The 27,687-nt window shown below is 52.9% G+C and overlaps 1 protein-coding gene across 1 annotated transcript; it reads right to left on the bottom strand.

Annotated features, from left to right (window-relative positions):
• Positions 1-308: 308 nt before the first annotated feature.
• Sorbs3 (sorbin and SH3 domain containing 3) lies at positions 309-27,687 on the bottom strand. Its single transcript, XM_090354305.1, has 22 exons — positions 27,480-27,687; positions 23,612-23,757; positions 19,793-19,949; positions 19,457-19,577; positions 16,679-16,875; positions 15,455-15,518; positions 12,484-12,522; positions 11,701-11,815; positions 10,147-10,231; positions 9,894-9,980; positions 9,725-9,778; positions 8,798-8,950; positions 8,396-8,442; positions 7,851-7,993; positions 7,372-7,421; positions 7,215-7,261; positions 6,905-7,019; positions 5,372-5,497; positions 3,055-3,360; positions 2,761-2,861; positions 2,408-2,514; positions 309-1,051 (listed from the first exon to the last, which is right to left on the bottom strand). The coding sequence occupies exons 2-22, from the start codon at positions 23,725-23,727 to the stop codon at positions 990-992; spliced, it is 2,292 nt and encodes a 763-aa protein (XP_090210431.1). The 5' UTR covers positions 23,728-23,757; positions 27,480-27,687; the 3' UTR covers positions 309-989.

Genomic DNA, 27,687 nt, shown 5'->3' with positions numbered 1-27,687 from the left:
CAAAGAAGAAAACACACAGAGTCTTTGGTGTGGAAATGGAACACACAGAAGGAAAACATTAGTTGAAGAGTTAGAAATGTCATCTAGTTGAGTAAGCCCATGATGACAGCTCCAGAATCAAAACCGTCTATAAACGAGGCGACATTCCATCTCCAGCTCCAGTTTGGGGGCTGTCCCAGGCCGATACCCCTGGGCTGAGGTCTTAGAAAGCAGCGGTGCTCTTTCCAGTCTCCCTCAGCGCAGGAAGAATTCCTGTAACCCTAAGTGGCCTCTCCAGCCCCCAAAAGGAAAAGAACTTGGAAACAAGGTCCCTGGTATTCAGATTTATTTTACATTCCCTCTCAGAAGGAACCTGGGCATGGGAAGGGCTGGGGGGCCACAAGCAGGTTTGTCTGTAAATAGTGGGGCAAAGCAAGCCGAGCTCACAGCAGCAGAACCCAGGGCTCAGAAGCCTCTGCTAGGAGGAAGCCTTGAGGTAGGGCTGCTTGCTAGGCCTGTAAGGCTGAGAAGGTACTGCTTCTGTCCCCCAACTTGCTCCTAGACCCAGATGGAGTCCAGAAGGCAAAGGGGAAGCAGGCAAGCTGGCAAAATGGGGGGAGCTCTGCAGACTCAGAAGGCCTTTGGTCTCTGCCAGGGTAGGGAACTGGTCCTTGTTAGTGGAACCCCATGGGGGTGAAGCTGGGAGCCAGTCCCTGTTAGGGGAAAAGCTGGGGGGGGGGGAGACTCAGGGGTCTGGTCTCAATAAGGCCTGGAGTCAGTCTCCACTTCAAAGCAGACGTCTATATTTGGGGGGATAAAGAGGCTGTCGGAGGAATGCCTGTAAGTTATGGTGGGAATCAGTCCAGGAGGCGTTGAGGGGGCTCCAAGAGAAGGCTGCTGGGGTCTCTGCAGATGCTGGGGAGGATGTGGGGAGCCTTGCTCCCTCTTGTAAGTGCTACTGCTCCCCACCCCAACCATGCTGGCTCCAAGGTGCCCTGAGGGTGGATCACTCACACCGGGGCTACATAATTTCCAGGGAAAGTCCCAAATTTCTGGGTTCTCCGTGAGACACCTGAAAGAGGAAAGAAAAAACATTGTAGGAAGCCTGGCTTCTTCATGAAAGGGGAGTAAGGGACAAGGTTGGCTCCTCCTGCTGGCAGTATCCAGAATTGCATGTGGAGTCCTCTTCCCTGGGAGGAGGGGGTACTTCATTCCCTGTCTTCTTTCCTGCCCCCTCGTGGCAGAAACTTGGACAGTGGCAGAGTTGCAGTCACAAACTCCATAATCAAAAAATTTCAGGAGCAATCCACACCTGCATCCTTCATACACCAGAGTGAAAAACTAACTCCACCCTTCTCCACAAAAGCCAGGAAGCAGGAGCATGAATCACAGAATTACTTAGGGAGGAGCTTTCATTTCAGAGATAGATGGGTAAGGTCCAAGAAAAGGAAAGCCCGATCCACTGCAGGAACCACTGGGCTGCTTATAGGTGCCGACGAGGTTACAATGGAAGCTTCTGATCTGCTGTGACCCCCCCAGGAGGCCTGGATCATGGAGTGCAGGTGAGGGAACGCTAGGAGTGCAGGAGAATGAAGTGAAATCCTGACCTTGTGTAAACTGATGCTCAGGCCTCGATCCCGAGCTGCCACACTGACTTCTTGCCCACCCACAGATGTTCACGTCCAGCCAGAGAACCCACCATCCTCTTCATCTTCCTAATTGCTGCTTCTGCCCTTCCAGGCTTAGTCCCATCTGCCAGGAGCCCTTCCCTGACCCTACACCGCCCAAACCCAACAACCACTAGCCACACATGGGCAATGAGCATTTGAAACGTGGGCTCCAATGTCTGCTTGCTGGGCAGTAGGGTTTCTGGCTGTTCAAGTCTCTCTGGGCTGATCTTTGAGGTTCAGGGCTACCCAGGGCCTGCCTACTCAGAAAGCAGGTCATGTGAAACTTGCTGGCTGGGTCACCTAGAAACCAGCCGAAGGTTTCCTCTATTGGTTTTTCGCCTGCACTGCAATGGGCCTGTGCTAAAGGGCTGCTCCCTCTTTCCAGGCTGGAGAAGTGGGCTGGAGAAGGAAGACACAGTGGGAGGCGGGGTTCTTTCCACTTGGGTGCTTTGCCCCTGAAGGCAGGAAGGAGCAAAGGTCTTGGGGTTAAGAACTCTGTCATGAGTCCATGACTCCATCTACAATGCTGGACTTGGCCGGTGTCCACGGGCCACGCCCCTCTTCAGAGCATGAAGGTGAGGAACAGACATGGCTTCAGAAATGTACCCAATGCTAGGCCTGCCCAGTAGCCAGGTCAGAGGCTGGGTGGGCAGTGGTTAGCCATGAATCTTTGCTGAGCTAGTCAAGCAGGTGGCAGCCCATCTCCTCCCCCGGCCCCCGTCTCCTCCCCCAGCCCCCCATTCCCAAAGCCCTCATACCCACAAACCAGCCATCGTCACACTGCTGCATGACATCCACTCGGTCCCCCTCACGCAGCTCCAGCTCGTCCTCATTCTGGGGCCTGTACTGGTACATGGCCCGGTACCTGTGGGAGGGGACACCACGGCAGCCTGGACCTCAGGCCTCTCTGGGCCTTGGTAGAAATGGCACACCCTGTGCCTTGTCTCTGGTGCCCATGTTCTCCTAACCAACACAGCCGGGCTTTGCAGAGACCTGCGCCTATTGACAGGGGCTCCCCAATCTCTAGGTAGGATAGGAGGAGCTCCCAGAGGAGTGCTCAGCTCGGTGCCCCCACCCCCAGCCCCTGACCAAGCACCCTCAATGTACTCACGGGGTCCAGTGTATCTGTGAGGTGCTGGTAGAGATCCCCAGATCTGCAGGTCGGCTGGGGCTTCGAGGGCGGGAATGGGCTGACCCAGGGGTGCTGACACTCTGAGGTTCACAGGGAGGAGACAACAGGGGGGGACAGGTGAACAGTCACCTTACAGGCTCTCTTATCTCAGTTCCCCACCCCCCACATTCTCGGGGCTGGGGCGGGGCTGCTGTGCTGGGTTTCAGGCAGCCCCCCCCCATAACTCTGGGGCGGGTGGGCAGGGGTGGTGGTGTGGCAGGCAGGACACCCCACCTGTGTCTGGGGTTTGGGCTCCTGGGCAGAGGAGAAGCTGGTGCGGCGGGGGGAGGTCCGGCCCCCCCAGTCCGTGGGGTCGGCTGGGCAGCGGGGCGCTGATGGGGAGCTAGGTCGGCGGGCCTTGTGGCTGGCAGCCAGGCGGGGAGATGAGGGGAGCTGGAGGCCGTCCTCGCAGAACCGGAGCCGGGGCTCGCGGGTCACCTGCACGTAGCTGGCGGGGAAGATGCCCTGGCGGCCGGTGCCCGTGATGCGCCCCTCGTACCAGTTCTCGTTTACCTTGCGGATCAGGCAGATGCGCTCTCCCTGGGGACAGAGGGAGGTGAGTCCAGGGCCCTCTGATGTCCTTGTCACCTCCTACCCCCGCTGGGCCTAGCCATTTGCCCTCGCAGGCGGCCAGGCCCAGAGCAGGCCAGCAGGCTAGCCAAGGTCACACAGCTGGGAGGTGAAGTCAGGAGCAAGGGCTCCTCTGCCACTCTGGGAAGCCCACCTGGCACGGCAGCCTCCTCCATGCAGTTGGTGGCACTGTCCCTCCATAGAGCTCAAGCGCCACCGAGGAGGAAGGAGCACTGGAGCTGAGTACACTGGCTCTGCCATGGCCAAAGCGTGTGGCTTTGGGCAAGCTTCTCAGCCTCTGAGCTTGGCTTCCTCAGGGGTTAAGGGGAGGAAACCTTGAGGCTGCTGTGAGATTGGTGGTGAGGCTGGAAGAAGTACTGGCCGGGCATGGTGCCCTTACCTCCCCCCTGCCTTTGATCCTGCCAGACGGGCATCCTCAAACCCACTGCTGAGGAAGGCTGGGTGCAGAATCACCAGCACGGTGGCCTGCTGCCCTGGAGGATGCTCCTGGCCCTGGCCTCGCTCTCCTCCTAATCCCTCCCTATCTGGCCACCTCCTCCTCTCTCTGTCCCGACGAGCATCCCCTGCGTGGTCATTCCCCGCTTCTGTCCCCAAAAGCAACCCGAGACCTGTTCCTTGCCTTCTAGGACAGCATTTTTCAAAAGATTCTCACCACCATCTATTGTAGAAAGGGATCTTCTAAGCCAGGTGCCAATGGCTCACACCTGTTACCCTCACTACTCAGGAGGTGGACATCTGAGGATTGTGGTTCAAAGCCAGTCCAGGCAGAAAAATCTGACTGCGAGACTCTAATCTTCAATTAATCACAGAAAAAGTCAGAAGTGGTGCTTATGGCACCAGGGGCAGGGCACCAGCCTTAAGCAAAAAAGGAGCTCAGGGACAGCACTCAAGCCTGGGGTTTAAGCCCCAGGACTGGGAAAAATAAATTAAAAAAATAAAAATAATTATGTTTCAGCGGAGCTGTCTGTGGTCAAAGTGGTAAAGCACTAGTCTTGAGCAAAAAAGCTTAGAGACAGTGCCCAGGCCCTGAGTGCAAGCCCCAAGACTTAACAAAAATAAAAAATTAACTATCACAAAGCCAGAAATGGAGCTGTGGCTCCAAGTGGGAAAGCACTAGCCTTGAGAAAAAGAGCTCAGGGGAGCTGGGACTTTGGCCTGGTGGTAGAGTGCTTGCCTAGCACACAGGAAAACCAGGGTTGCATTCCTTGGTACCACATAGCCGGAAGAGGTGCTGTGGCTCAAGTGGTACAGCTCTAGCCTTGAGAAAGCCCAAGGACAGTGCTCAAGCCCTGAGGTCAAACCCCAGGATTGACAAAAAAGAAAAAGAAAGAAGAGAGAGAAAAAGAGCTCAGGGACAGGACCCAGGACCCAAGACCAAGGACCCAAAATAAAGCAAAAGCCAGGCACCAGTGCTTCACACCTGTAATCCTAGCTATTCAGGAGGCTGAGAGCTGAGGATTGCGGTTCAAAGCCAACCTGAGCATGAAAGCCTGTGAGGCTCTTGTCTCCAATTAACCATCAGAAAATCAGAAGTGGTGCTATGGCTCAAAGTGGTAGAGAACTAGCCTTGACCTGAAGGGCTCAGGGACAGTGCCCAGGCCCAGAATTCAAGCTCCAGGACAGACAAAAAAATAAATAATAATTTAAAAAAGGCTACAGGGGCTGGGAGTTTGGTCTGGTGGTAGAGTGCTTGCCTAGCATGCACAAAGACCCGGGTTCGATTCCTCAGTATCACATATATAGAAAAAGCCAGAAATGGTGCTATGGCTCAAGTGGTAGAGCTCTAGCCTTGAGAAAGTCCAAGGTCAGTGCTCAGGCCCTGAATTCAAGCCCCAGGACCACTTCCTGGAGTCCATTTCATACCTGACTCAAAAAATATTTTTTTTTCCTGAACATTTGTTTATGTCTTCACCTGTCTTCACCTGTCCACCCCACCCTAACACCTCCTGCCGGGTCCCACCTTTCGGAAGGACAGCTCCACCTCCAGATCTCCCTTGAAGTTGTACTGGGCCACAGCTTCTCCATACTCCACCACCTGGTAGGTGGGAGGTTTGATGGGCTTGGGGATCTCATCCGCAGGCAACACCTGCAAGACAGATGCCACGTGAACAGCTCTGCCCAGACATCACCTGGGCACACACCTGGGCTTCTGGGAGGGTGAAGCAAAATGAGTGGGCAAGAGATGCCCCTGGCCAGAGAGATGTCAATGCCAGGCACAGCCCTAGGAATGGCAGGGTAGCCCCTACAAAGCGGGGTAAAGAAAGGGGTTTGGCGAAGATGGCTTCCTGGAGGGAGAAATGTCAGAAGAGGACTGTGGAGTGGGGAATTAGAAGTGCAAAGGCAGAGGTTAGTCCCATGAAGAGTCAAGCTGGAAATGAAAGAGTCAAGAGGAAAATGAAATATTTCAAGTCACAGGGACCACTTGGTAACCTGTTCTAAAACTAAGGATTTTGTTCAAATGTCTTGGTTCCTCCTCCTTTCCTCCCCCTCCAGAGGTCCAGAATTCCAGTGTACTCTTTGTTTCATCTTGCTCATAAAAACCAAAAAGCTAAACTATTTCACACCAAAATAGCCCATTGATGGAATGGACTATGTGAAATATTTTGTGAAATTCCAGCACCCTACAGATTAGTCTATGGGTGAGGGAGATCTTAATTCCAGAGCGTCAATTAAACAATAATCTAACACAGATATCAAAGTGGAAAGCACAGAGGAAACTGTTCATGTTGAATGAAAAAAAATCAGAATTGGTGGGATGTAGCTAAAGCAGTGTCTAGAGGGAAATTTATATCATCAGATGCTTTTCTTTTTTTCTTTTTGTATCGGTTGTGGGGCTTGAACTCTGGGCCTGGGTGCTGTCCCTGAGCTCTTCAGCTCAAGGCTATCTCCCTACTCCTGGAGCCACAGCACCGACCTTATCTCCTTAATACTGGAAGTGGAGCTATAACTAAGTGAGAGAGCACTAGCTTTGAGCAAAGAAGCTCAGGGGTACTGCCTGGTCCCTAGTCAAGCCTCAGTATAGGCGCTAAAACAAAAGGATACTAGGAAAGAATAGCATAAACAGTGTTATGCCAATGATTTAAGCATTTGGACATTGCTTACGATACAATCACCAAATAGAACCTGTAGGTTTCTATCAAGTCCAGAACTTGCATTTGGCACTTCAGTCTCTCTCTTAGCAAAGCGTCACGGAAGAAACTCCCTTTGTAAAACAAGAGCAATCTTTCATTCCCCGAGACGTAAGAGAAACAGAAGTTACAGCCATGAAAGAAGACATTCACGTGTGGCTTGTGAACTGCTAAACACCTGTCATTCTTAATGATTAAGAAGGATCACCCCAAAGACAGCCTCACAAAGACCCTGATGGCTAAGAAGCTGCATGACTTGGTTGTCTCCTGAGTCAGGCTCCTCCAGGGCAAAGATATTCAAAGAGAGGTGGGCCCTGAAGCTCAGTGTTTCCTGTCTGTCAGCCTGGTTCCCACCCTCCACTCACCTCTACATAACTGGCAGGGAAGATGCCCATCCGGCCATAGTGCTCTCCCTCCAGCCAGTTCTTGTCCACCTCCTTATGGATGTAAACAATGTCACCCTTCTGCAGAGTGAGCTCCCTGCAGGCCAGAGCAAGAATGTCACAGGAAGTACAGGGTGCGGAGGTCCTTCAACCTCTTCTGCCTCACTCTCTTGCTCGAGGCATGCCCGGTCTCCTTTACCCTTCTGGGGATGCCCACCCCGGTCCTGAACCTCCCTCTCCCCAGAGTAGAGCTGGCCCACGGTGGAAGAGGAGGGCTGAGCAGACCACTTACTTGGGGGACTGTGCCTGGAAGTCGAACTTGAGCCGTGCAGCCTTCCTCTGGGCAGGGGAGAGGACAGAGTGAGCCACGCCAGCCAGGCTGGGGCTGTGTGGAAGAACAGTGGTCCACCCAGGCCCTCCCTGCCCCAGGACCTTGCCCTTCTCCCTACCTTCTCTTCCTTCCTGGTTGGGCTGCTCCCTCTATCCCGGGCGCTAGACTCTGTGGAGGAGCATCACCTCAGCTTGAGATGAGGCCTCCAGGACGGGGGTGATACCTGTCCCCACACAGGACAGATGCCACACCACAGGAGCAAGGGACTGAAGACCTTCCTGCCGCCCGCCTTCTGCAGGCACCAGTGCATCTGGTCAGCAGAAGTCCAGGTGAGGACACAAATAAATACGACAGGCGGGCACCAGGGCGCAAGTCTGTCAGCCTAGCTCCTCAGGAGGCTGAGATTTGAAGGCCGCAGGTCAAAGCCATCCTGAGATTCTCGGCTCCAAATAATCATGAAAAAAAGTGGCAAGTGGTAGAGGGCTAGCCTTGAGCAAAAAAAAGCTCAAGGAACAGTGCTCAGGCCCTAAGTTCAAGCCCCAGAAAGGGGGAGGGGCAGGGGGAGGAGGGGAGGGAGAAAGGGAAACTTGGTCTTACCTCGGGTTGAAGAAGGATACACAAAATCTCTACGGCCCAGGAAGGGGCTTTCTCCTCCATCGGCCATTCTGTGGGGGCTCAGGGGTCGGGTGGGACCCAGGTAAGGTGCATGCGGGGAGCTGGACCTCCAGCCGGCGGCAGGGCTGCAGGGGTACAGGGCATGCGCCACCTGCCTGGGGCTCCCCCCACCCCGCCCCACACTCCCCAAGGTCTTCCCGCCGCCTCCCCAGGGCGTCTCCAGGTCCCCGGCTCTCCACAGGACGTCCTGCTTCCCGAGCAGAGGGCGGGCGGGCGGGCAGGGGTGAGGCCCCGGGGCGGCCGGGGCCGGCCGGCGGGGTCCCCGGGCCGCTTTCCCGCTCTCCGCGCCCCTCCTCCTCTCGAGACTCCCCGACTCCGGGCGCACCCGCGCCCCGCACTCCGCCACGTCCCGGCCCCGGCCCGCGCCCCGCGCCCCAGCCCGCGCCCCAGCCCCGGCCCGCTCCCCGGCCCGCGCCCCGGCCCGCGCCCCAGCCCCGGCCCGCGCCCCGGCCCGCGCCGCCACTCACCTTGCCGGGAGCCGCGGCTCCGGGGCCCGTCGGGACGCCTGCGAGCTCTGTGCGGGGAGACGGGCGCGATCAGGGCCGGGACCGGGCCGGACAGCCGCAGCCGCCGCCTCCGGAAAAGTTGTGTGCGGCGGAGGGAGGGGAGGAGGCCGGGGAGGGGCGGGCGGGCCGGACGCGGGGTCCTAGAGGCGCCCGGAGGAAGCGCGGGGCGGACCGGGGGAGGCCGGGCAGGCGGGGAAGCCGGAGCCTGGCTGGAGATCGGGGTCCCTGGGGTGGCGGGCCGGCCGGGGCGGGGCCGGGGCGCAGCCCGGACGGTCCCCGGGAGTAGAGCGGGCTGAGTGCGCTCAGGGTCGCCTCGGCAGGGTGAGATGGAGGCTGGTGGTGGCACCTGGGGGGGGGGTATACCTTGGGGGATATGGTGGAGGCCGGGACTTTGGGGGGCGCGGTGGGGTTACCCCCCAAGGTGGGTGCCTTTGGAGACGACTGCCGGGTCTCAATTGCGCGCAGGTCCTTGTCCAGCTCCGCGCTCAGCTTGGCTAGTTCTCGCTCCAGCAGAATCTGGGGGTGGGGAGCAGTTTGGACTGAGGGGGACAATACACTGGGGAGAGGGGGTCAGGGGTCAGAGGTGGGATGCAGGCCGGGTCACACATGCTCTAGTCAAGAGCAGGCCTCAGGTGTGTGTGTGGCCCTCTGGCCTTCAGTGAGATTCACCCTTGGGTTGCTGGCAGCGCCATAGTGCTTTCCTGTGTCTTCCCACCACATTTTTTTTTTTTTTTTGCCATGTTAGGCATCTGTGTAAGACACTGAAGGGTTCCCTGTTTATTCTCCAACTTCTATGGCCTTTCATGGCCTGGCCAATCCCCATCCCCCCTACCCCCCCCACTCCCCCCCCCCCCAACCCCTACTTGTAGTCCTAGCTCCAGCTTATAGTCCTAGCTGAGATCTGAGTATTGAGGTTCAAAGCCAGCCCAGGCAGACAAATCACAGAGACTCTTATTTCTAACTTAACCAGTAAAAAGCTGGAGGTCAAAGTGAGGCTCAAGTGGTAAGAAGACCAGCCTTGAACAAACAGTTCAGACAACAGTTCTAGGTCCTGAACTCAAGTACCAGCACAGAAAGCATAAAGGAATTCTCCCCAGAGGGCTCCAGTACACACTGACCCTTTCCTGCTTGTATTCTAGTCAACCAGTGTTAAGCTAAGCCAGGCACCATTTTGGGTTCCAGGCATACAAGAATCAGAGCCTTCTCCCATATGGCTTTTCCCATATTCACTGGCACCTGCAGAACCCAGACTCGCTCTTTTTATCCTTATCACAGGTGTGCCGCTCTCACCTCGATGGGCTGGGAGGTCTTATCCACAGGGTCATCCACCAGTGGTTTCTTGGGCTGAACAGTGCAAAAGGAAGGAACATGCAAGAATATAAAAGCACTCTCCAAAGACTTCAGCTGAGGGGTGCATCCACCACCACCCCTGGCCCCCAGAAGACCTGGTGGCACTCACCTTATGCCCCGTCTCCATTTCTTGCATAAACTGGTTCCAGGAATCTTCTGTCCAAACATTCTCCACCTTCTCTCGGCGCTTGGGCCCCTGTATGAATGTGGGGAACCTAGGCTTTGTCCAGACTCCATGGGCTTGCAGCTCCCTGCCCCATGCTCTCCAGAGGAGCATTGTCTGTGCCAGCTCAGCAGAGAGGCTTGGCCAGGCCGCAGGCAGCTGGCGGCTCTGGAGGGAGCATGATGGGTGGGGGGGCTACCTGATGTGGAGGCTGGAGGGAGGATACTCCAGAATTATAATTTAAGGTGCTTCTAGGTGTCTCTTCAGGGTGTTCCCAGCTTCTTCTGAAGAAAGAGAGAAACACTTCCATTTCCAAAGGGAAACTGAGGCCTGAGGGAACACACAGCCCTGGAAGAAGGGCCTTCTGTCTATCTAACCCCAATGGACCTGTGCCACCTGGCACCTTCCTGTGGAAACTGTTAACATGCAAGTGTGCAAGTTCCAACTTTACCACCTAAGTAGCTAAAAGAACACTGGGCAAATTATATGCTGCTCCATTCAAGAGCTGTTGATGGGAATGACTCCGTGAGGGAATGAGTATGAGGTGCCCAAGAAAAGACCTGGCACAAACATCAGCGTTGAAGTTGGTCAGCTCTTTCCGACTGGCTTTCAGTGAAGAGTCTGGCATTGTTTTTGACATGCTGGGTGCCTGCAGCTGCTCTTCTGGCTTCCATAGATCAGAGGTCTTATACTCATGGCCAAGGGTAAAGGGTTACATCCTATCCCAAGGAAACAGCCCAGAACAAAAAGTCTAAGCAAGTTATTCTTGCTCCCTGGGTATCTGTTCCACAGAGGGTGGGCAAGGAGTGGATTCAGGAAGCACCTAGCCACAGAGGCACTACATTATACCATCTACCTGAGTGCCTTTCCGGGATCCTTTCCCGCCTTCCTTTAATGTTCCAGATTCTGTTTTGAATCTGGAAATTTCTAGCAAGCAGAACTCCTATACCAAGCTTAGTCAGTGATGGAATGTCTAACCAGGGGATCAGGAGTCGTTAGCTCTAATTATGACTTTCCTCTGATATTGGTACTTAAAAATGATCATCAGAATGGAATGTATTGTTCCAAGTGGAACAAGGTTCTAGTCATAATTGGTCCTGTATTGGACTGGCTCTGTGCCAATCAGTGCAGGATGCATATATACCTCCCGTGGTTCCCACTTAGAAGACAGGGATACCTAGGTTCTGATTGGTTAAATAACCCAAGCTCACATGGCAATGCATTGGCTTGAATCTCAACTCTAGATTCAGTCTGAAGCTCTTGTTTCTCTCTCATGTGATGCCTAAGCCATAGGGCGGTCATGGCTGCACTAAAGGGCTCATGGATTTAGATGCCCCTTCCAGGGCCCCAGATGTGTATACAGAGGGAAGAATTTCCACCTCCCCTCTCTGGCGGATGCCTCTTCTGTATCAAGGAAGGAACTACCATGCTTGTTTTCCCTAAGGTTTCAAAGTGGATGACCACAGAACCAATCTGTTCTTAACAGTTTCTGATCCCATGATGCCCCCCACACAGGGCCCTATATCCTTAAGGGAATGAAGTCCTCCTGCAAACACAGAGATCCATGATTTTAGTAAAGGTATGTAAAACAACAACAACAACAAACTGCTAAACAAGGAAAGACCACCTTTCACCTCAGACCCCGGCAAATCAGAAAATCCCGGATGGTAGGTGGCAATCTGATTGAGTCTGTGTCAGATGTGGCCACGAGGGGGCACCAGTCCCCCTCAGGGAAATGATTGGTGCAGCTCACCCGCTAGGAGTTACTGGCAGGCTGGGAGCCCTTGGCTGGTGGCCAGTCCTGGATCCAGGTCTTTGCTGGGGCCCTGGATACCTGGGCTCTGCAGAGGAGGCACTGGAGGATATCCCTGGAGGCGGAGGAAAACAGGCAGGGACCAAGTTGGATGACCCCCCTAAGGTGACAGAACCCACCTCCACCCTAGTTCCTTGATACAGAGGTGGGGCTCTGGGCCACAACACGCAGGGTTTGCCTTCAAGGTTTTACATTCTACGAAGTCTTCAGAATAGCTTTGGGGCAGGTAGTGTCTCCTTTGTACAGATGAGGAAAGGGAGGCTGGGGAACAGCTGGCCAACATGTGCTACAATGTGGGCTCCATGGAAGAAAGAGTTCTGGATTTAGAGCTGTTGACATGAGCTATGCAAACTTCTTCCAGGGCCAGGAGTGTGGCCTAGTGGTAGAATGCTTGCCTAGCATGCATGAAGCCCTAGGTTTGATTCCTCAGTACCACATACATAGAAAAAAAGCTGGAAGTGGTGCTGTTGTTCACTGGTACAGCTCTAGCCTCGAGAAAGCCCGAGAACAGTGCTCAGGCCCTGAATTCAAGCCTCAGGACAGGACACACACACACACACACACACACACACACACACACACACACACACACTTCTTCTGATTAAATCCTGCTACCTAGGGAGCTCGGGAGTCAGGTGGGTCACTGGTCCCAGCTCTCCTCCAGTTGCCGGCAGGCAGCCACAAGGCTGGAGCAGACACGCGAGCCCAGCCCACTCCCCTCACCTTTGACTGGGTCCTCCAAGGTCCAGTCCAGCTGCAGGTCTGGGAACAGAAAGTACCTGGTCACCGATGGGACAAAAATAAGGACAGGGTGCCTGCCCTTGCCACTCCCAGCCTCCCTCCCACCCACAACAAGGACTGAGGGCTGAGTCAGGACCTGAAGAATGTCCCCAGGGAGAGAAAGAATTGGGAGGGCAGCCCCTGGGAGGGCTTCAAATGCCTGCCTTTGGCAGACAGCTAGCTTGGGCCAACCAATGGGGCAGCAGCCTTGTCCACTCTCTCAGCTCCTCCCACCTGTACACACACACACACACACACACACACACACACACACACACACACACACACACACACACACACACACCCTTTCCTGACCACTGTCCTGGCCACTCTTCCTTTCTCTTTCCTATCTGCATGCTTCTAAGTGCTTTAATTCTCTCTCCCTTTGCCCAGACCCCTCTTCTGGTGTGCAGTAAAAATCTGAGGCTGTGTGGGAAGAGCTACTGTCCCACCAAAATACCCTTCTCAAGAGCCCACCTTCCTCTCTCTGCTGGCCTCCTCCTTCTCGGAGCAGACCAGAACTGACTGAGCATCTCAGCCTACCAAGGATTCCAGTGACTCCCAGAAGAGCCAATTTTATGATCAAACCCATCTTGCTTGACCAATGGCATCATCTGTCACCCCCCCTCCCCCCATGCTCTCTCACCTGGCTGTAAGGAGACAGGCTAGGATACTCTCTTGGTTTTTCTCCTCTCTCCCTGGCTAGGCCTTCTGTCTGCTTAGCTAGCTTTTTGCTCACCTCTGAGATTTCTGAATACCTACATGCCTGGAGACTGTGTCTCTCCATCTCCCTAGATGTTCTTAGTTATTTTCAGGCTTTTATTTATTTATTTTTGCTGGTATCCTGGGCTACCAGCAAAGAGCCTCAACCTCTGACTTGGCTTTGGTTTTGGTTTTTTTGTTCACAGCTAATACTCTACCACGAGCCATGACTCCACTCTGTTAGTTACCTGAGATGGAGTCTCTGTCTAGGACTTTGCTTCCTGAGTTGACTTTGAATTTAGATCTTTAGATTTCAGCCTCCTGAGATTAGCTAGGATTATGGGCACAACCACTGGTACCTAGCTATCTTTAAGATTTTTAAAATATAGTTAGCTCTCTAAAAGCATAGGTTTCATATGCAAGGACTCAACTTTGGAAAAAAGTACACTTGCATGTAACATGTACAAACTTTTTATTGCTGTTATTCCCTAAGCAGTATAGCATAGCATCTCCTGTGTGCTTGTATACGTAACATGCCCACACATGTCTCATCGCTCCCTGCACTGTCCTGATCTAGCTTAGTGTTTTTTGCTTGGGTTTTTGTTTTTTGTTTTTTTTGCCAGTCCTAGGCTTTGAACTCTGGGCCTGAGCACTATCTCTGGGCTTTCTCAAGGCTAGAGCCCTACCACTTGAGCCACAGCGCCATTTCCAGCTTCTTTCTATGTATGCGATACCAAGGAATTGAACCCAGGTCTTCATAAATGCTAAGCTAGAACTCTTACCACCAGGCCAAACTCCTAACCCCTTAGTTTTATTTTTTTTTTTAACTTACAGAGTTTAGTTGTTTTTTCCACCAAGTTTTAAAAATTATCTTTTCTGGGTGTATAGCTTAGTGGTAGAGTGCTTGCCTAGCATGCATGAAGCCCTGGGTTCTATTCCTCAATACCATATAAACAACAAAAGCCAAAAGTGGCACTGTGGCTCAATTGGTAGAGTATTAGCATTGAGGAAAAAAAAAGCTCAGGGACAGTGCCCAGGCCTTGAGTTCAAGCCCAAGGACTGGCATACACATATCTCAAAGCAGTTTATGAGTCCAATATATCTTGGTCAATGGCACACCCTTCTAGCCTAAAGTGGCCTTTTCATGGGTGGCTTTTTTCAGGCTTAGCAAGCAGAGGAATCTGCTACCCCTTCCCACCATCTCATCTGCAGATGGCAGCCTGGCAGAGCCTTTTATGCCATCACTGTCAACTCAGGTCTCTAGTGCTCCTGCTTGTAGGAGTCCTCACATTAGGCTCAAAGGCCGGTGTGAGCTGACCAGGTAACCTCTCTGCTTCTCCTTCTCAGCCCAGCCCCCAGGCATCCTCTTCCTCTGGGTTCTGGCACTCCCTCTGCTGTAGCCTCCTTCACTCCCTGGGCCCAAACTACTCACCGGGCTATCCCAGTGACTATCCCAGAGGAAATTTGGTCTGTGCATTTTCATCCTAGGCCTTCTCTGCCATCTACCATATTGAGGGTTTATCTGTTTTATTTTTGTACCTAGAATAATACTTGGTCAAGTGCTCAGTAGTAAAGGGTCGAGGGCAGGCATTCATATACACCCTAAGGGAAGACCGCATCTGGGGTTGTAGAAAGCCACACAACCAGGAATGCCCACAAATGGTAGAGCTGCCGCCTGGGAGGAATATCAGAGGACTTCCCCAACCCTCTGAGGGTACTGTTGGCCATGGCTGGTGGTCATCCTTTATTTTATTTTACAGTAGGGATTTGACCTCCGGTCCAGGATGTTCTAGAAGCCACTGCCAGTTCCAAGCACTGAGAGTGGATAAGGAGACTGTTCCTTTTCGTTCTCTTTTCTCTTTCTTTCTTTGGTTTCCTTTTTCTCCTTTCCTAGCTTGCCCGCTTGCTTTGTTTTCTCATTTGGCTTTCTTGGTAGGTTCTTTATGTAGTCTAGGATGGCCTGGAACTTGAGCTTCTCCTGTCTCTACCTCCTGAGTGCTGGGATTACAAGTAAACGCCACCACACCCAAGTAGCCTATTTTAGGAACCACTCACCTGAGAGCCTGGGGGTGTGTGTGTGTGTGTGTGTGTGTGTGTGTGTGTGTGTATGTGTGTGTATGTGTGTGTAGTGCACTTTTGCATTTTTTGCCCCTCTCAGCTCTTGCTGCCAGAGTCTACTCTGTAGAGAGTGGACTCTAGCAGGGTGTCTGACCTGGCATCTTCCGGTGAATCTGCTGGAACATTCGCCGATACCAGTCTCGGGGGCTGCCAACACTCTAAGATCAGAAAATGTAAAGTCAGGCCTTCCAGCTCACTCATTCTTTCTTCTCAAAAGGTTTTCCCTGGAAGTAGTACTATGGCTCAAGGGGTAAGGCAGTAGCCTTGAGCTGAAGAGCTCAGGGGCAGTGCCCAGGCCCAGAGTTTAAGCCCCATGACCTCCACCACCACCAACAAAAGTACTCTTATTCTGTTTGGGGCTGGGATGTAGCTCAATGACAAAGCACTTGCCTAGCAAGTGCAATGTCCTGGGTTCAATCCCCAGTACCAAAAAAAAAAAAAAAAAAAAAAAAGACAAAAAGACAAAAAAAAATACAGTTAAAAAAAAAACAATAAACAAAAACTCCTGGGGTAGAGCTCAGTGGCAAAGTGCTTGCCTACCAAGTGCAACGTCCTGGGTTCAATCTCTAGTACCCAAAAAAATAAATAAAACCAAAAAAAAAGGTTTTCCTTGATGAGCTCTGTCTCTGGACATCTAGCACCCCTCCCCCCTGACTAAGCCCAGAGTGTCCCTTGGATGTCTTTATAGCTCATCAAGCATGTGACCCGTGACTGAGACACATGGACCTCTGTCACATAGTTGACAATGATCCCTCATGAGACTGATGCAGTTTACATGTCTTGTCTTTTTTATTTTTCACATCTTACACTAAAAAACATGTGTTTCTATGTAATGATATGTAATAATATGGTGGGGGCATACTTCATCTGTTCCATCTCACTTGGGCCTCCAAACATTCCTTGGAGGCAGAAGAGAGTGTGGCTAGCCTAGGACATGAAGGTAGATGGGAGAAGGGAGATGGAGGAGGCCATGAAAAGCCTTCTCACTCGTTGTTACTTAGTAGAGTGCCATGCCTGGCCTTGGGGATTAAAACTAAGAGGAGGCTGCTGCCAGGTTTGATTGTTATGGCAGTCCCCTGGCAAGAATTCAAGACCTACACCTCCCCTCACTCGTGTAACTCAGAGCACTAATAAGTAACAGGATTCACGATCCTCTGAAACCTACCATGATTGAACCCCTCGGCTTGGTGGTCTGGATGCAGTCTTTATACCCCACCCCCAATCTATCACATAGAAGTGGAACTCGGTAGTACAGATCCCTGCCCCACCCCCCATCTGTCGATGATGCTCCCCCTCCCCCCTCTTGCCTTGGACTCACAGATCTGGGGGCAATGGGCATGCCAGTTTCATCCACAGGCCCGATTCCTTCGTATTTGACCCAGCGCTTGTCCCGATGTTTATTGTCCCTGTTCCACGTGGCTGACCAGCTCTGGGAATGCTGAGACGCAGGGGTCTTTGGACTTACAGTAGAGGGCCGGCTCCCAGGGCCTGGCCAAGTCTGATACCATGCAGGGTCTGGAGTTGGGAGAGGTGCAGGAGAGCATTAGTTGAAGATGGAAGGTCCTCATCTGACTGTAGCTTTGTTCCTCAGAACTTTGAGCTCTGAGAATCCAAAGTTTCAACATCTCCTTGTTTGTTTGAGTATGATGTAGACTCTACAAATCGCTCCATCTGGGCTGGGAGCATAGCCTAGTGGTAAAGTGCTCGACTTACATGCACGAAGCCCTGCGTTTGATTCCTCGGTACCATATACACAGAAAAAGCTGGAAGTGGCACTGTGGCTCAAGTAGCAGAATGCTGGCCTTGAGCAAAAAGTGTCCAAGGACAGTGCCCAGGCCCTGAGTTCAAGCCCCAGTGCTGGCAAAAAAAAATCTCTCCATCCACAGCACCACCACTGGCCTCGGTGTATTTCATTTTGTGCAAGTATTGGGGCTTGAACTCATAGCTCAAGTCCTCACTTGGCTTGTTTTTCCGCTCAAGGCTGGTGTTCCTCCACTTGGGCCACGCCTTCACTTCTAGCTTTTTGTTGGGTAATTGGACATAAGATTCTCACCAGCTGTTCTGCCTGGGCTCACTGAGATCTCAGATCTCAGCTTCCTGAGTGGCTAGGTTACATGGGTGCGCCACCAGTGCCTACCTGGTTGTTTATTTCTCAAGACAGATTAAAAATGGGTTCTGTAGCTGGGCACTGGTGGCTCATGCCTGTACTCAGGAGGCTACTCTGGAGGCTGAGATCTGAGGATTGTGGTTCGAAGTCAGCTTGGGCAGGAAAGTCCATGAGACTTTTTTTTTTTCTTCCTTTTTCCTGTGAGACTCTTGTCTCCAATTAACCACTGGAAAACCCTAAGTACAGCTCTGGCTCAAAATGGTAGAGCACTAGCCTTGAGCAAAAGAGCTCAGGGCAGCACCCAGGCTCTTAAATTCAAGCCCCATAAACACGCACACACACACACACACACACACACACACACACACACACACACACACACGATATTGATATTTTGAGAAATTGTGCCTGAGCTCATCCATCCTGCTTTCCTGGGACCGCCCTAAGTGTCTACAGAATAAAGCCCAGAAATCATGACTTGCAAATCATTCTAGGACATCTCAGCAAGGGTGTCGCTGAACATGCCCTGGACTTGAATTCAGATCCCAGCTCTGCCACTATTGCTGCCTGTCAAACATTGGGCACATCAGTCACCTCCTCAGTCCCTCAACTTCCACCTCTGTAAGATGAGGATAACTGTGGCAAAGATTCAGGGGTATCTGGGGACAGCAGCCAGGTGCTCTCAGAAAGGACAGAAGCTCAGTCATGGCTACTAAGTCCCCAACTTCCCCCAAAACCTTTGACCCTTTAGTAGCTTGTGTAGCACAGCCTAGGGGCTTCCATACAGATAAATCTGGGGTTGAAGTCCAGCTCAGTCTTGGGCTACTGGTCATCTCTGAGATGCAGGCTCCTCACTAGCTAATGTTTGTACTGTGCTCCTTTCTCCAGGATATGGATGGCCTACAGGAGATGATACTTGTGAGATAGTCTTTTCTTTTTTGCCTGTCCTGGGCTTGGGCTCAGGGCCTGAGCACTGTCCTTGGGTTTTTCTCACAACTAGAGCTCTACCACTTGAGCCAAGCACCATTTCCAGCTTTTATTTTCTATATATGTGGTACCAAGATATCAAACCTGGGTCTTCGTACATGCTACCACTCTACCACTAGGCCAAACTGGCCCCTTGTGAAATAGTCTTTATAGAGCCTACATGCTGGGGTTTTGTTGTTGCCATTTGTTTTTTTTTGGTGCCAGAATTGGAACTTGAACTCAAAGTCTAGGCACTGTCCATTAGTTTTTTTTTTTTTTTGGTTTTGGTTTTGTTTTGTTGTTTTATGCACGAGGCTGGCACTCTACCACTTAAGCTACAGCTCTATTTCTAGCTTTGATGGGGGTTGGTCGGAGATAAGAGTTTCGTGGATTTTCCTACTGGGACTGGCTTTGAATATCAATTCTCAGATCTCTGTCTCCTGAGTAGCTAGGATTACAGATGTGAAATACTGGTACCCAACCAGTACTTAGTAAATGACTGAAGTCCCTTACATACTGTAAACCTCAAGGGAATGCTCAATCCAAGATGCTTTCACTCAGGGGTGGTTTATACCCAGAAGCTCCCAGGAGCTCAGAACCCTGGGATCTGGATGACCAGTTCTCAAGCTGCCACTTTTACCTCCTGCTGGACTGTTAGAGCATAGACAGGGTAGGAGAGCCGCCTCTTCTTTTCCAACCAACATTTCCTCACCCTTCTAATCCCCCCTCAGGTGATTCTCTGGTAGGCTACCATCTCTCCCCACCCCCCCATGTCATCTGGGGAAGGTTGAGATATGGTAGCCTGCTCTCTCCCTGACATTTCTCATTCAAGGTCAGCACAGCGCACTTGTGCAGGGGAGTGGCCCTGAGCTGAGCTGCAGGCCCTGGGAACCTTTGTGGCCTTGAGGCCCTGCACTTCTGCCACCCTTTCTCAACCCAATAGCAGGGGATGTGAAGGCAGGGGGCTCCAGTCCCCGCCTCCCACATGGGACTCCCAGAGCAGGTGCTCCTGAGAAGACTCACCTGGGTGCTGTGAAGCATCTCTCCTTGGTGAGGTGGTGTAGCCATTGCACACAGTCCTGGGCGCAGGGTCATGGAACTGGAAATTAAGGGTGTTGGAGCCACCATTCCGGATCACAGGCACCTGTGGGGAGGGGCCAGGAGCAGCAGAAGTGGCCGGGGATGACTGCCAAGGCAAGCCTATACCCCACAGTGAAGGGAGCCAGGGAGGCTCATGGCAGCCTTCTTAGGACTCTTTCCTCTCTCTAATCCCTTCCAGCCTCTCTCCCCCACCTGATCTGCTAGAGATCCCACTCACTGGGGGACCACGGCGCACCCTCCTCCTCTCTGTCCACTCACCCGTGGCCCCTGGGAGGTTGGCCCTGGATAGCCTTGGAAGTGGCTGGGGCTGAAGTCGTCCAGGCTGAGCTCAGCTGGGAAGCTGCCGTGTGGGCCTTGCATTCTTGGATCAAAGCTGGAGGGCTCCGGGTGTGTCAGCTTCTCCTTGGCCTGTCCTCTGCAGGGGAGGAGGAAGGAAGGAAAAGCTCTGCTGGATGGCAGTGCCTGTGCCCTCTTGGCTCAAGCCAGGGCTTGGAGGCGGAGGGCCTGGCTGTAGGAGGGGGCTGAGATCAGCTGGGTGGGAGCTCAAGGACCCAGGAAGCAGGCCACTCTGGGCACGGGCCCTGCAAGCTGCCCGTGCTGGCTCCCAGAGGCACAATGAGCTGCTTGTTAGGCCCTGGGCAGGAGCTCAGGATGGGAGTGGGGGAGGGGAAGTGAGGAGGGGGAAAGAGAGGCTGGGCAGGCACGGGTCTGTGGCCTGTTGGTCAGACCCTGTATGACTGTCCCTGCCACTCGCCTCTGCTCCCCCAGAGATAAGGCACAGGAGGACTGTGTCAGCTGGCCAAGCAGCCAGCTTTGTTTCAGTTCCTCTGTCTCCCCCAGGCTCTGTGTAGCATCTGCTTGCCTGTAGGGACAAGGAGTTACTTGGTCCCAGACCAACAAGGTCACCAGCCCACAGTCCACTGGGAAAAGCTAGTAGCCGCATTCGAATTCCTACCAGGGCCAAGGAACGTGGGGGCATTCCAGGCAGGAAACCCATTCCTGAACACGGAGGTGGGGGGGGGGAGGGAATGGGGAGGGAGGCCAGGGGGGTTGTGAGAGGTGACAACACAGGTGGACATGCTCCTGTTTCTGAGGGGTGATGCTGAATACGTGCCTTGGGGTGCTCCCCTGCATGTGGGTATGTACACACACACACACACACACACACACACACACACACACACACACACACACACTCCTGCTCCCCCAGGTCAGGTCAGCAGAAGAGAATTCCAGACAGAAGAGATGAAAAAGCAAGAGAAGAGCAAGAGGACAAAGTGGGCAGGATTCCTTTGGTACCCAGAAAGCTGTGGGCAGAGCCTGTACCTTTACTGATGAGTTGGGTCACCATGGAGCCAACTTCCATGTTGTAGACTTGGCCAAATGAGCCTTGGAGATAGGTGCCCGTGTTCTCTCTCTCCCTCTCCCTCTCTCTCCCTCTCTCTCTCTCTCTCTCTCTCTCTCTCTCTCTCTCTCTCTGTGATGCACAAAACTTGTGGGGTGCCTCGTGAGTCATGAGAGCAGCATGGAGGCTGAGGGTGAAAGGGACTTCAACTGAACAGCAGACACGGGTGTGTAATGGGGAGTCATATGACAAGATAAAGAGCTGTGGGGACAGGAAGGGATGGTGGCATCTATTTCCTGCTCAGGCCCAAGGGCTGGCAAATGTGAGGCTGGCTAGGGCAGCATCTTGTCTCTGGTCTGCATTAGTGGGGATTCTTTCTGGCATAGAAACAGCCCATTGGGGACACAGCTTTTCCAGGCCAGCCCCTGACTGGCTTTGGAGGGGAGCTGAAGCTGGAGGAGGGGCAACTCCCCAGCTGGATCCAATTAGGACTCTTTACCAAACCCAGACACACCCCAGCTCCCCAACTGCCCAGGCAGGGACAGCAAGGCAAGGCAGGGTGGAAGTGCAGGAGGCTTTGGGCAGGCTAGCTCGGGCAGATGCCTCCCTCCTCCCCCTTACTGACAGCTTGACGCCAAGTTGCCCGCTCAGCAGCAGCGATCCTGCCATCAGCTGACAGGCCTTCCTTCCCCTTCCATATCCCCCCCTCCAGTGGGGGGGGTCATAGCTCAGCTCCGTGAGGAGTGACCCCTTGCCAGGACCACAGGGCACTCCTGCTAGTTTTCAGGGGGCTTTGGGTCATGTGGAGGGGTGGGATGGGAAAGTGACCCCGGGTGATCTCTGGGCAGTGCAGTAGCAACCTCTCCAGTAGAAAGAGGCATCGTGGAGAACTGGGGACAGGACTGACTCAGGAAAGGCCCAGTCAGGGCCCTCCCCAAACGCACGCCGGCAGCGGCCCCCACCTCAGGGAGGGCCCGGCCCAGGTGGAGGGAGGAACTTCTCTCAAGTCTTCCGCTTCACAGTGTGGGACAGGGACCCGGGAGGAGGGGCTCGGTGCATTCCCTCGGGCTTGGGTCCCACCCCAGGGGAGGCCTCGCCTCCTCCCCGCCCCGCGCCCTCACCAGGCACCTACCTTCCCCCGCGAGCAGGTGGAGGGGCCCGGAGGCTGCCAGCAAGAGCAGGGGCATTCGTGCTCCCGCGGGGAGGGATGGCAGGGAGGAGGGCGAGCTGTGGCGGCCCTCGTGACCGGGTCAGCCCGAGGAGGAGGAGGAGGAAGGCCGAAGGGGCGCAGGGAGGCCGGATCGTGGGGTTCGCTCAGCCGCGGGAGGAGTCGGGCCCGAGCGGGGTGGGCGGAGGGCGGCGGCGCCCTCCTCCCTGCGAGCGCGCGGTGCCCTCCGCCGGGGCGCGTCGGTCGCGGGGACGCGGGTGGCCCCGTGCCGAGGGGGCCGGGCCGGCCCGGGGGCGGCGCCGGGAGAGGCTGCCGAGGGTCCCAGGGGAGCCCGCTTGGCTTCCCCGGCCCCCACCGGCGGCCTGGCGGCGGGAAGGGGGCAGGCGAGGGCCACTCAGAGTTTCCAGCCCCATTTCCAGGGTGTGGGAAGGGAAGGGAGCGGGCCGGAGGGCCGGCGGGGAGACGGGGCCCGCGGGGTGGACGGGGCGCACGGGCCGCCACGCCACTCCCGACCACGAGGACGGCGTGCAGACGCGAGCCGGCTTCCGATGCAAGCTCGGGGAAGGGGGGCATCCCCCAGGGCCGGAGCAGGGTGGGGGCCCTCGGGCGGGCGGGATGGGGTGAGAGGGGTCTCCGTGTTCCCACGCGAGCTGCTTGTTTGGGTGTGACTGCTTTTCCGCTGCTCCCGCCCACTGGCTCCCCACACCGCGGCCCTCCCTGCTTCCCCTCCGGCTAAGCCTAGGTGTGGAGGAGGAGGGCCTGTGACAGCCAGCCGGGTCCTGGGTGAGGGTTTACCACGGGCAGTGGAAACCTTCTGGCCTTTGGTTTACCCCTGGGATCCCAGCAGTAAGTAGTTTACTGACCCGTTTCCCCTACCTATTGGGGGTGATCAGTGATAAATTGTGAAAATAGGATCCTTTTTACTGGATACCTATTGGTTGGGAATCTCCAGTTGGTGCCTGAGGCGGCGATGCCCCCCCCCTTTTTTTTGGCTCTATTGTTTTGTTTTTAAGCACACTACTCAACCCAAAAGTTGAGAAGAAAGTGGAGAAAGAGAAGCAATTCTCATTTAGAGAAAAAGAGCTGTGCTGGGGGGAAAAGTTGTTTGGGTTGCATTGGGGACAAGATCATACTGGGAAGTTTAGGCTGAGATGGTTGCTTCAAGGTGACCGCCCTGCCCAGAAACAGAAGGGTTGTGGGCCCAGGTTATAGGAAGGCAGATAGATCCACCATGTCCAAGAAAGTCTATATGATTACATGGCTCCGAGCCTGCAGTTGTTGGGTATTTTTACAAAGGCAATTGCTGCAATGAACAGGGTGGGAGGGGGTAACCTTTGGAGTCCCCTCCAAGCATCTGTCTCTAGGTAAGCTAAAGGGATCTAGATTAGTAAATGCTCAGGGCCTGCAGGAAGGAGCTACAGGAGCTCAGAGACAGTCACTGAGAATGAGTAGAAGTGCACTGCCTCTCCCCGAAGCTTGGACACTTGCCCACACCTTAGTAGCAGTCCCCCACCCTTCCTTGGGAACACACTGAGAGCCCCCTCCCTAGACTGAGTTCTCCCACCTGGCAGGGTCCTTGGCACTAAGAAGGGCCACATCATGCTCTTCCTTGTTCTCCAAAGCTGGTGAAGCTGAAGACCGTCCACCTCCAGGAATCCTGGCCATGCCCCTCACCAGCATCGCGCTTCTCTTATTCGCTAGGGCTTTGACCTGGACTCCAAGATAAATATTTAATGTAGAGGCTGCCGGCTGAGCTTCCAAAGGTCCCAGCTTCCTGTTCCTCACAAAGAAAGACTCAGCCATGGACAAGGAACTGGGGACTAGCTACCCATTTCATCTCTATGGGAATGGGGAACTCAGTCAACAGCTGAAAGGGAGGGGACGAGAGGGGGAGCCTTTTCCTCAGTTGCTTTTCTCCTCTCCTGTCTATTCAGGCCTGGGCCCAGCTGGGCATACAGGTCAGAACTGCCAGTGTCCCTTGGTACCCAGCTGGCCTAATAAAGCCTGTCCACAGGGCTGGGGAAATGTAAGAAACAACAGATTCCTCATTTTCTACCCAGGTGTACAGTGAATTCCTTCTCTCTGAAAAAACAGATTAAGGGTGGAAAAGGAGCAAGGTTTAGTGATTCAGTCTAGAACCAGGTGACTTGATTTCCCAATTCCTCGCCCTTGCTTCAGTTCCTGTCTGCCTGCCTTAAAGCCGGCACCGTTTCCCAGTGGCAAGGCAGAACTGGGGAAGATTGGCCCAGACTGCACAGCCGGGGTCAGCTGTGCAATCACTGAGAAGATCACTTACATCCTGTGCACTGTCCCCTTGCACACTTCCCACAGACAGACCGCTGCTTGCCCACCTCTGACAGGGCCTTCTCTGCCACCTGAGCCTTGGTAAACAGTGTTACGTAAGGGCTGTTTTTCCTAGCTATCTGGTTCCAGTCACCGAGATCTCCACCAATAGAAGCTGCCAACTTTGGTTCCATGCACATCGCTCCACAGCCCTGCTGCCCTCAGCCACCACCCCAGGGCAGGACTAGCCAAATGACTACCAGTGCATTAGCAGAGGGGACCCTGCTAACAGAGGGGTAGCATGTCCACCCTCTGAAAGAGAGAAGGGACAGAGGGTAACTTGTCACCCTCTGAAATAGAAAGGCCCCCTTCCTATTAGTAGTTCCTTCCTCTCTACCAGGGAAGGGCAGGCCAGCAGGGTGCAAAAAACACATATTATTTCTCAAGTGAAAAAGGGAAGCCAGGGATCCCCTAAGGGGAGCCACTCATTTCTCCAGTGTCTTTCTTTAGTGCTGGGAGCTGCCATTCGAGTGAGTCACCCTGAGACCTCCCCTGCCCTGGTCCTCCTTTCCTCACATTAAAAGAAGAGCATCTGCTGTCCCCTTTCTTCTCTCTGGATTGAACCCTGAGTTCATTTTCATTTGGGATCTCAGAAGAGCATTTTCTCCCAGAAGGGAGGCCAGCAGGCCAGCAGGGATTAGTCAACTCAAACCAAATCACTGTGGACACACCAGCACCAGATCTGGACTCTCTGTCACCCCCTCGGTCCTCTCCTGATTCCAGCTCCTGCAGGAATCCTGGCCAAGTTCTACCGATGGCCCTCACCTGTGCCAGCCTCTAATGAGAACAGAGGCGAGCGGGGGCAGAAAAGTGAAGTGACCCACTTTGGGGCTTCAAAGGCCCTCTTGCACTGACAATGACATGACCTGGCCCATCTGAATCCAGGTGTGTGTGTGTGTGTGTGTGTGTATGTGTGTGTGTTGGTATGGTTGCTGTGAGATGAGGGATCTCTGTGAGTGAAAAGCCACCTAGTACAGGTCAAATACAGGCAGCCAGTAAGGCTGTGTAGAAAGGCTGGGTAGAACTCCATGGATATAGAGAATAAGTCTTCCAGGTCTGTCTGGCATACATCTTTCAATAGCACATGTATGATGTCATGGGCATCTATCCAGGGCTTCAATCACATCTAAACCCCAAAGGAGACAAGGGTTGGTCCAATTTGTCTACCATCCTTCAGGAAATGGGGATCCTGCATCACACCCACTGCTGTTCTGTACCATTTCAGGGACAAGCAAACCAGCTGCGTGTGCAGGTGGCACATTTTTGAAGAACTGGGTGGAGATGAAGCTCTGTTAGCAAGTGACTGTCAGCCCTTTCGGAAGCTGACTTATTTATAAGGGGGCGACAAGTGGCGTCTTCACAGAGACACCAAGCCAAGTCCACTCAGACATAGAGAAGGGCACAGAACCAGCTAAAAACCCAAGATTTGCCTCAGCTGTCCTTCCCAGCTCAGGTAAACTGAGCTTATGGAGAGAGAGGGCTGACTGGCTGACGAGTGGACATCACGTGCTAGTGCTCGGCCTCCACACAAAGAATGATCTGTCCTCTTGCCTGCTTCAATTCTGTACCAAACTTCCTCTTTAACTGCATCAGCGTCAAAAAGATGACTTGAATTACACTTAAGTGACCAATTCTCTGTCATTAAGTATTTTTCTTTCTAAAAAAGATTAAAAAAAAGAAAAAAACAAACCCATCCAATGTAGCAGGTTACAAAGTAGGAACTGTATCTAGATCTACATGGGTCATTATGGGTTTCATTCCAATCCTTTATTCCAGGCTGATAAGTTTTTCCTGACGTTGTAAAGGAAAGGGAAATATGACCTCAGCTTATTTTAGAAAAAGGGAGAAAGGACACTGTTAGCTCAGGATGCCACTGGGATTGGCAGAGCCCAAACTACATACTCAGCTTTGGTACAATTAGGAATGTAGGCTCATTTTATACTGTAAACCATAGCATGGCCCTTAAAGTGGCTAAATTTGAGATACAAATTGCCATCTGGGCCTGGCAGTCCTGGATTTAGCCTTCCCACCTCATTGCTGAAAGAATTCCTTTTCTAGGCTTCAGCACATTCTCAGTCTGAATCCACTGCACCTCACAACTATTCTACTTTTCATAGGAATTGAAAGGCTGGTTTGGGCACTTCCTATCCACATCAACTCCCCGCTGGCCCATTCTTTGACTTCTCTCAAGTTGTAATTCACTCACATTTATGGTTAGATTCACATGCAGTTATTAAATTACTTCAATAAAAACCTATTTTTAGCCTTTGTCAAGATTATGCTTTCTGAATTGTCTTCAAGGAGTGCTGAAGAAGAAATAAAATGAACTTTAACAGGTATTAGTGATGGGCAAAATGCCAAGAAGGAGGTCATAGGCAAGAGAGTGGGTTTTGAGTGGGGAAAAACAGAAGCAAGGAAGCAGCAGTTGAAGGACTGGCAGGTGAGGGAAAGAGGCCCTTTTTATTGTTAGGGTTTATCCCTTGGGAAGGAATTCCTCAGCATTGTCAGAGACCAGACCAGACATCAAAAGCCAGGCTTTCCCTTGACTTCTAGAATTAGTAAGTGGTTAAGAGCCAAACACCAGTGCCTCTACCAGGAAATGAAGACACAAGGAGCCAATAAAGTTATTCAATTTTAAGGCTATTTTCTTCTTTTTAATCTTAAAGATGGCTTCAGAGTTACAGTAAGGAAGCTCTAACAAAGCTTTTTTGTTGTTGTTCATAAAAATTTCTGCCAGTAAGTCACACTTCAGCCATTCTCTTTAACATAATTAAAAGCAAGATAAAGCACAACTAGTCCATTATTCAGGAGAACCTTAAAAAATTATACCACTAACTAAATCACCTCATCATGTAGAAAACAAAACCAGGATCCTTTCTTGGAAAATATCTAGTGACATTTCTATTAGGAAAAATATAGCTAATGTTTAGGATTCACTGAGAAAGGGCAAGGGGAGAGACAAATTTTTGATGGTATCTTCAAAAAAGTTTTAGGATAGGTAAAAGTATTCCCTGCCCCAAATCAACATCTTTGTATGGTCATGTAGAGATCTGTGCCAAAAGAGTGAAGGGATGTGGGCAGGAACTTACAGGCAGGCAGTGGTCACGGCCTTACTTCAGAGCTGTACAGCCGAAAGGTCTGTGTTCATGTCCTCGCTTCTTGACCTGAAGCCACCTAGACTTGTCATGAGGGTGTTGAAGAGAAGATGCATAACCCTGTCTCAAACAAAGGTGTTATTTACCAGTCTTGCCACGGTTGCTGGGGCGTGAGGCCAAGGCCGCCCAAGAGGGAATATAC

Source organism: Megascapheus bottae, chromosome 20, assembly GCF_031878675.1.
Source record: "Megascapheus bottae isolate mThoBot1 chromosome 20, mThoBot2.hap1, whole genome shotgun sequence".
Classification (NCBI taxonomy): domain Eukaryota; kingdom Metazoa; phylum Chordata; class Mammalia; order Rodentia; family Geomyidae; genus Megascapheus; species Megascapheus bottae.
Note: the sequence above shows the minus strand (reverse complement) of the source record. Positions and strands in the feature narration are given on the sequence as shown.

Excerpts from the sequence above, each read along its gene's own strand:
- Sorbs3 (XM_090354305.1), bottom strand. The coding sequence starts at position 23,727 with ATGCTGGTGAGGGGCATGGCCAGGATTCCTGGAGGTGGACGGTCTTCA. Across the intron at positions 9,779-9,893 it reads AAATGGAGACGGGGCATAAG|CCCAAGAAACCACTGGTGGA; the intron begins GTGAGTGCCACC and ends TGCACTGTTCAG. Across the intron at positions 1,052-2,407 it reads TGACGATGGCTGGTTTGTGG|GTGTCTCACGGAGAACCCAG; the intron begins GTATGAGGGCTT and ends TTCCTCTTTCAG.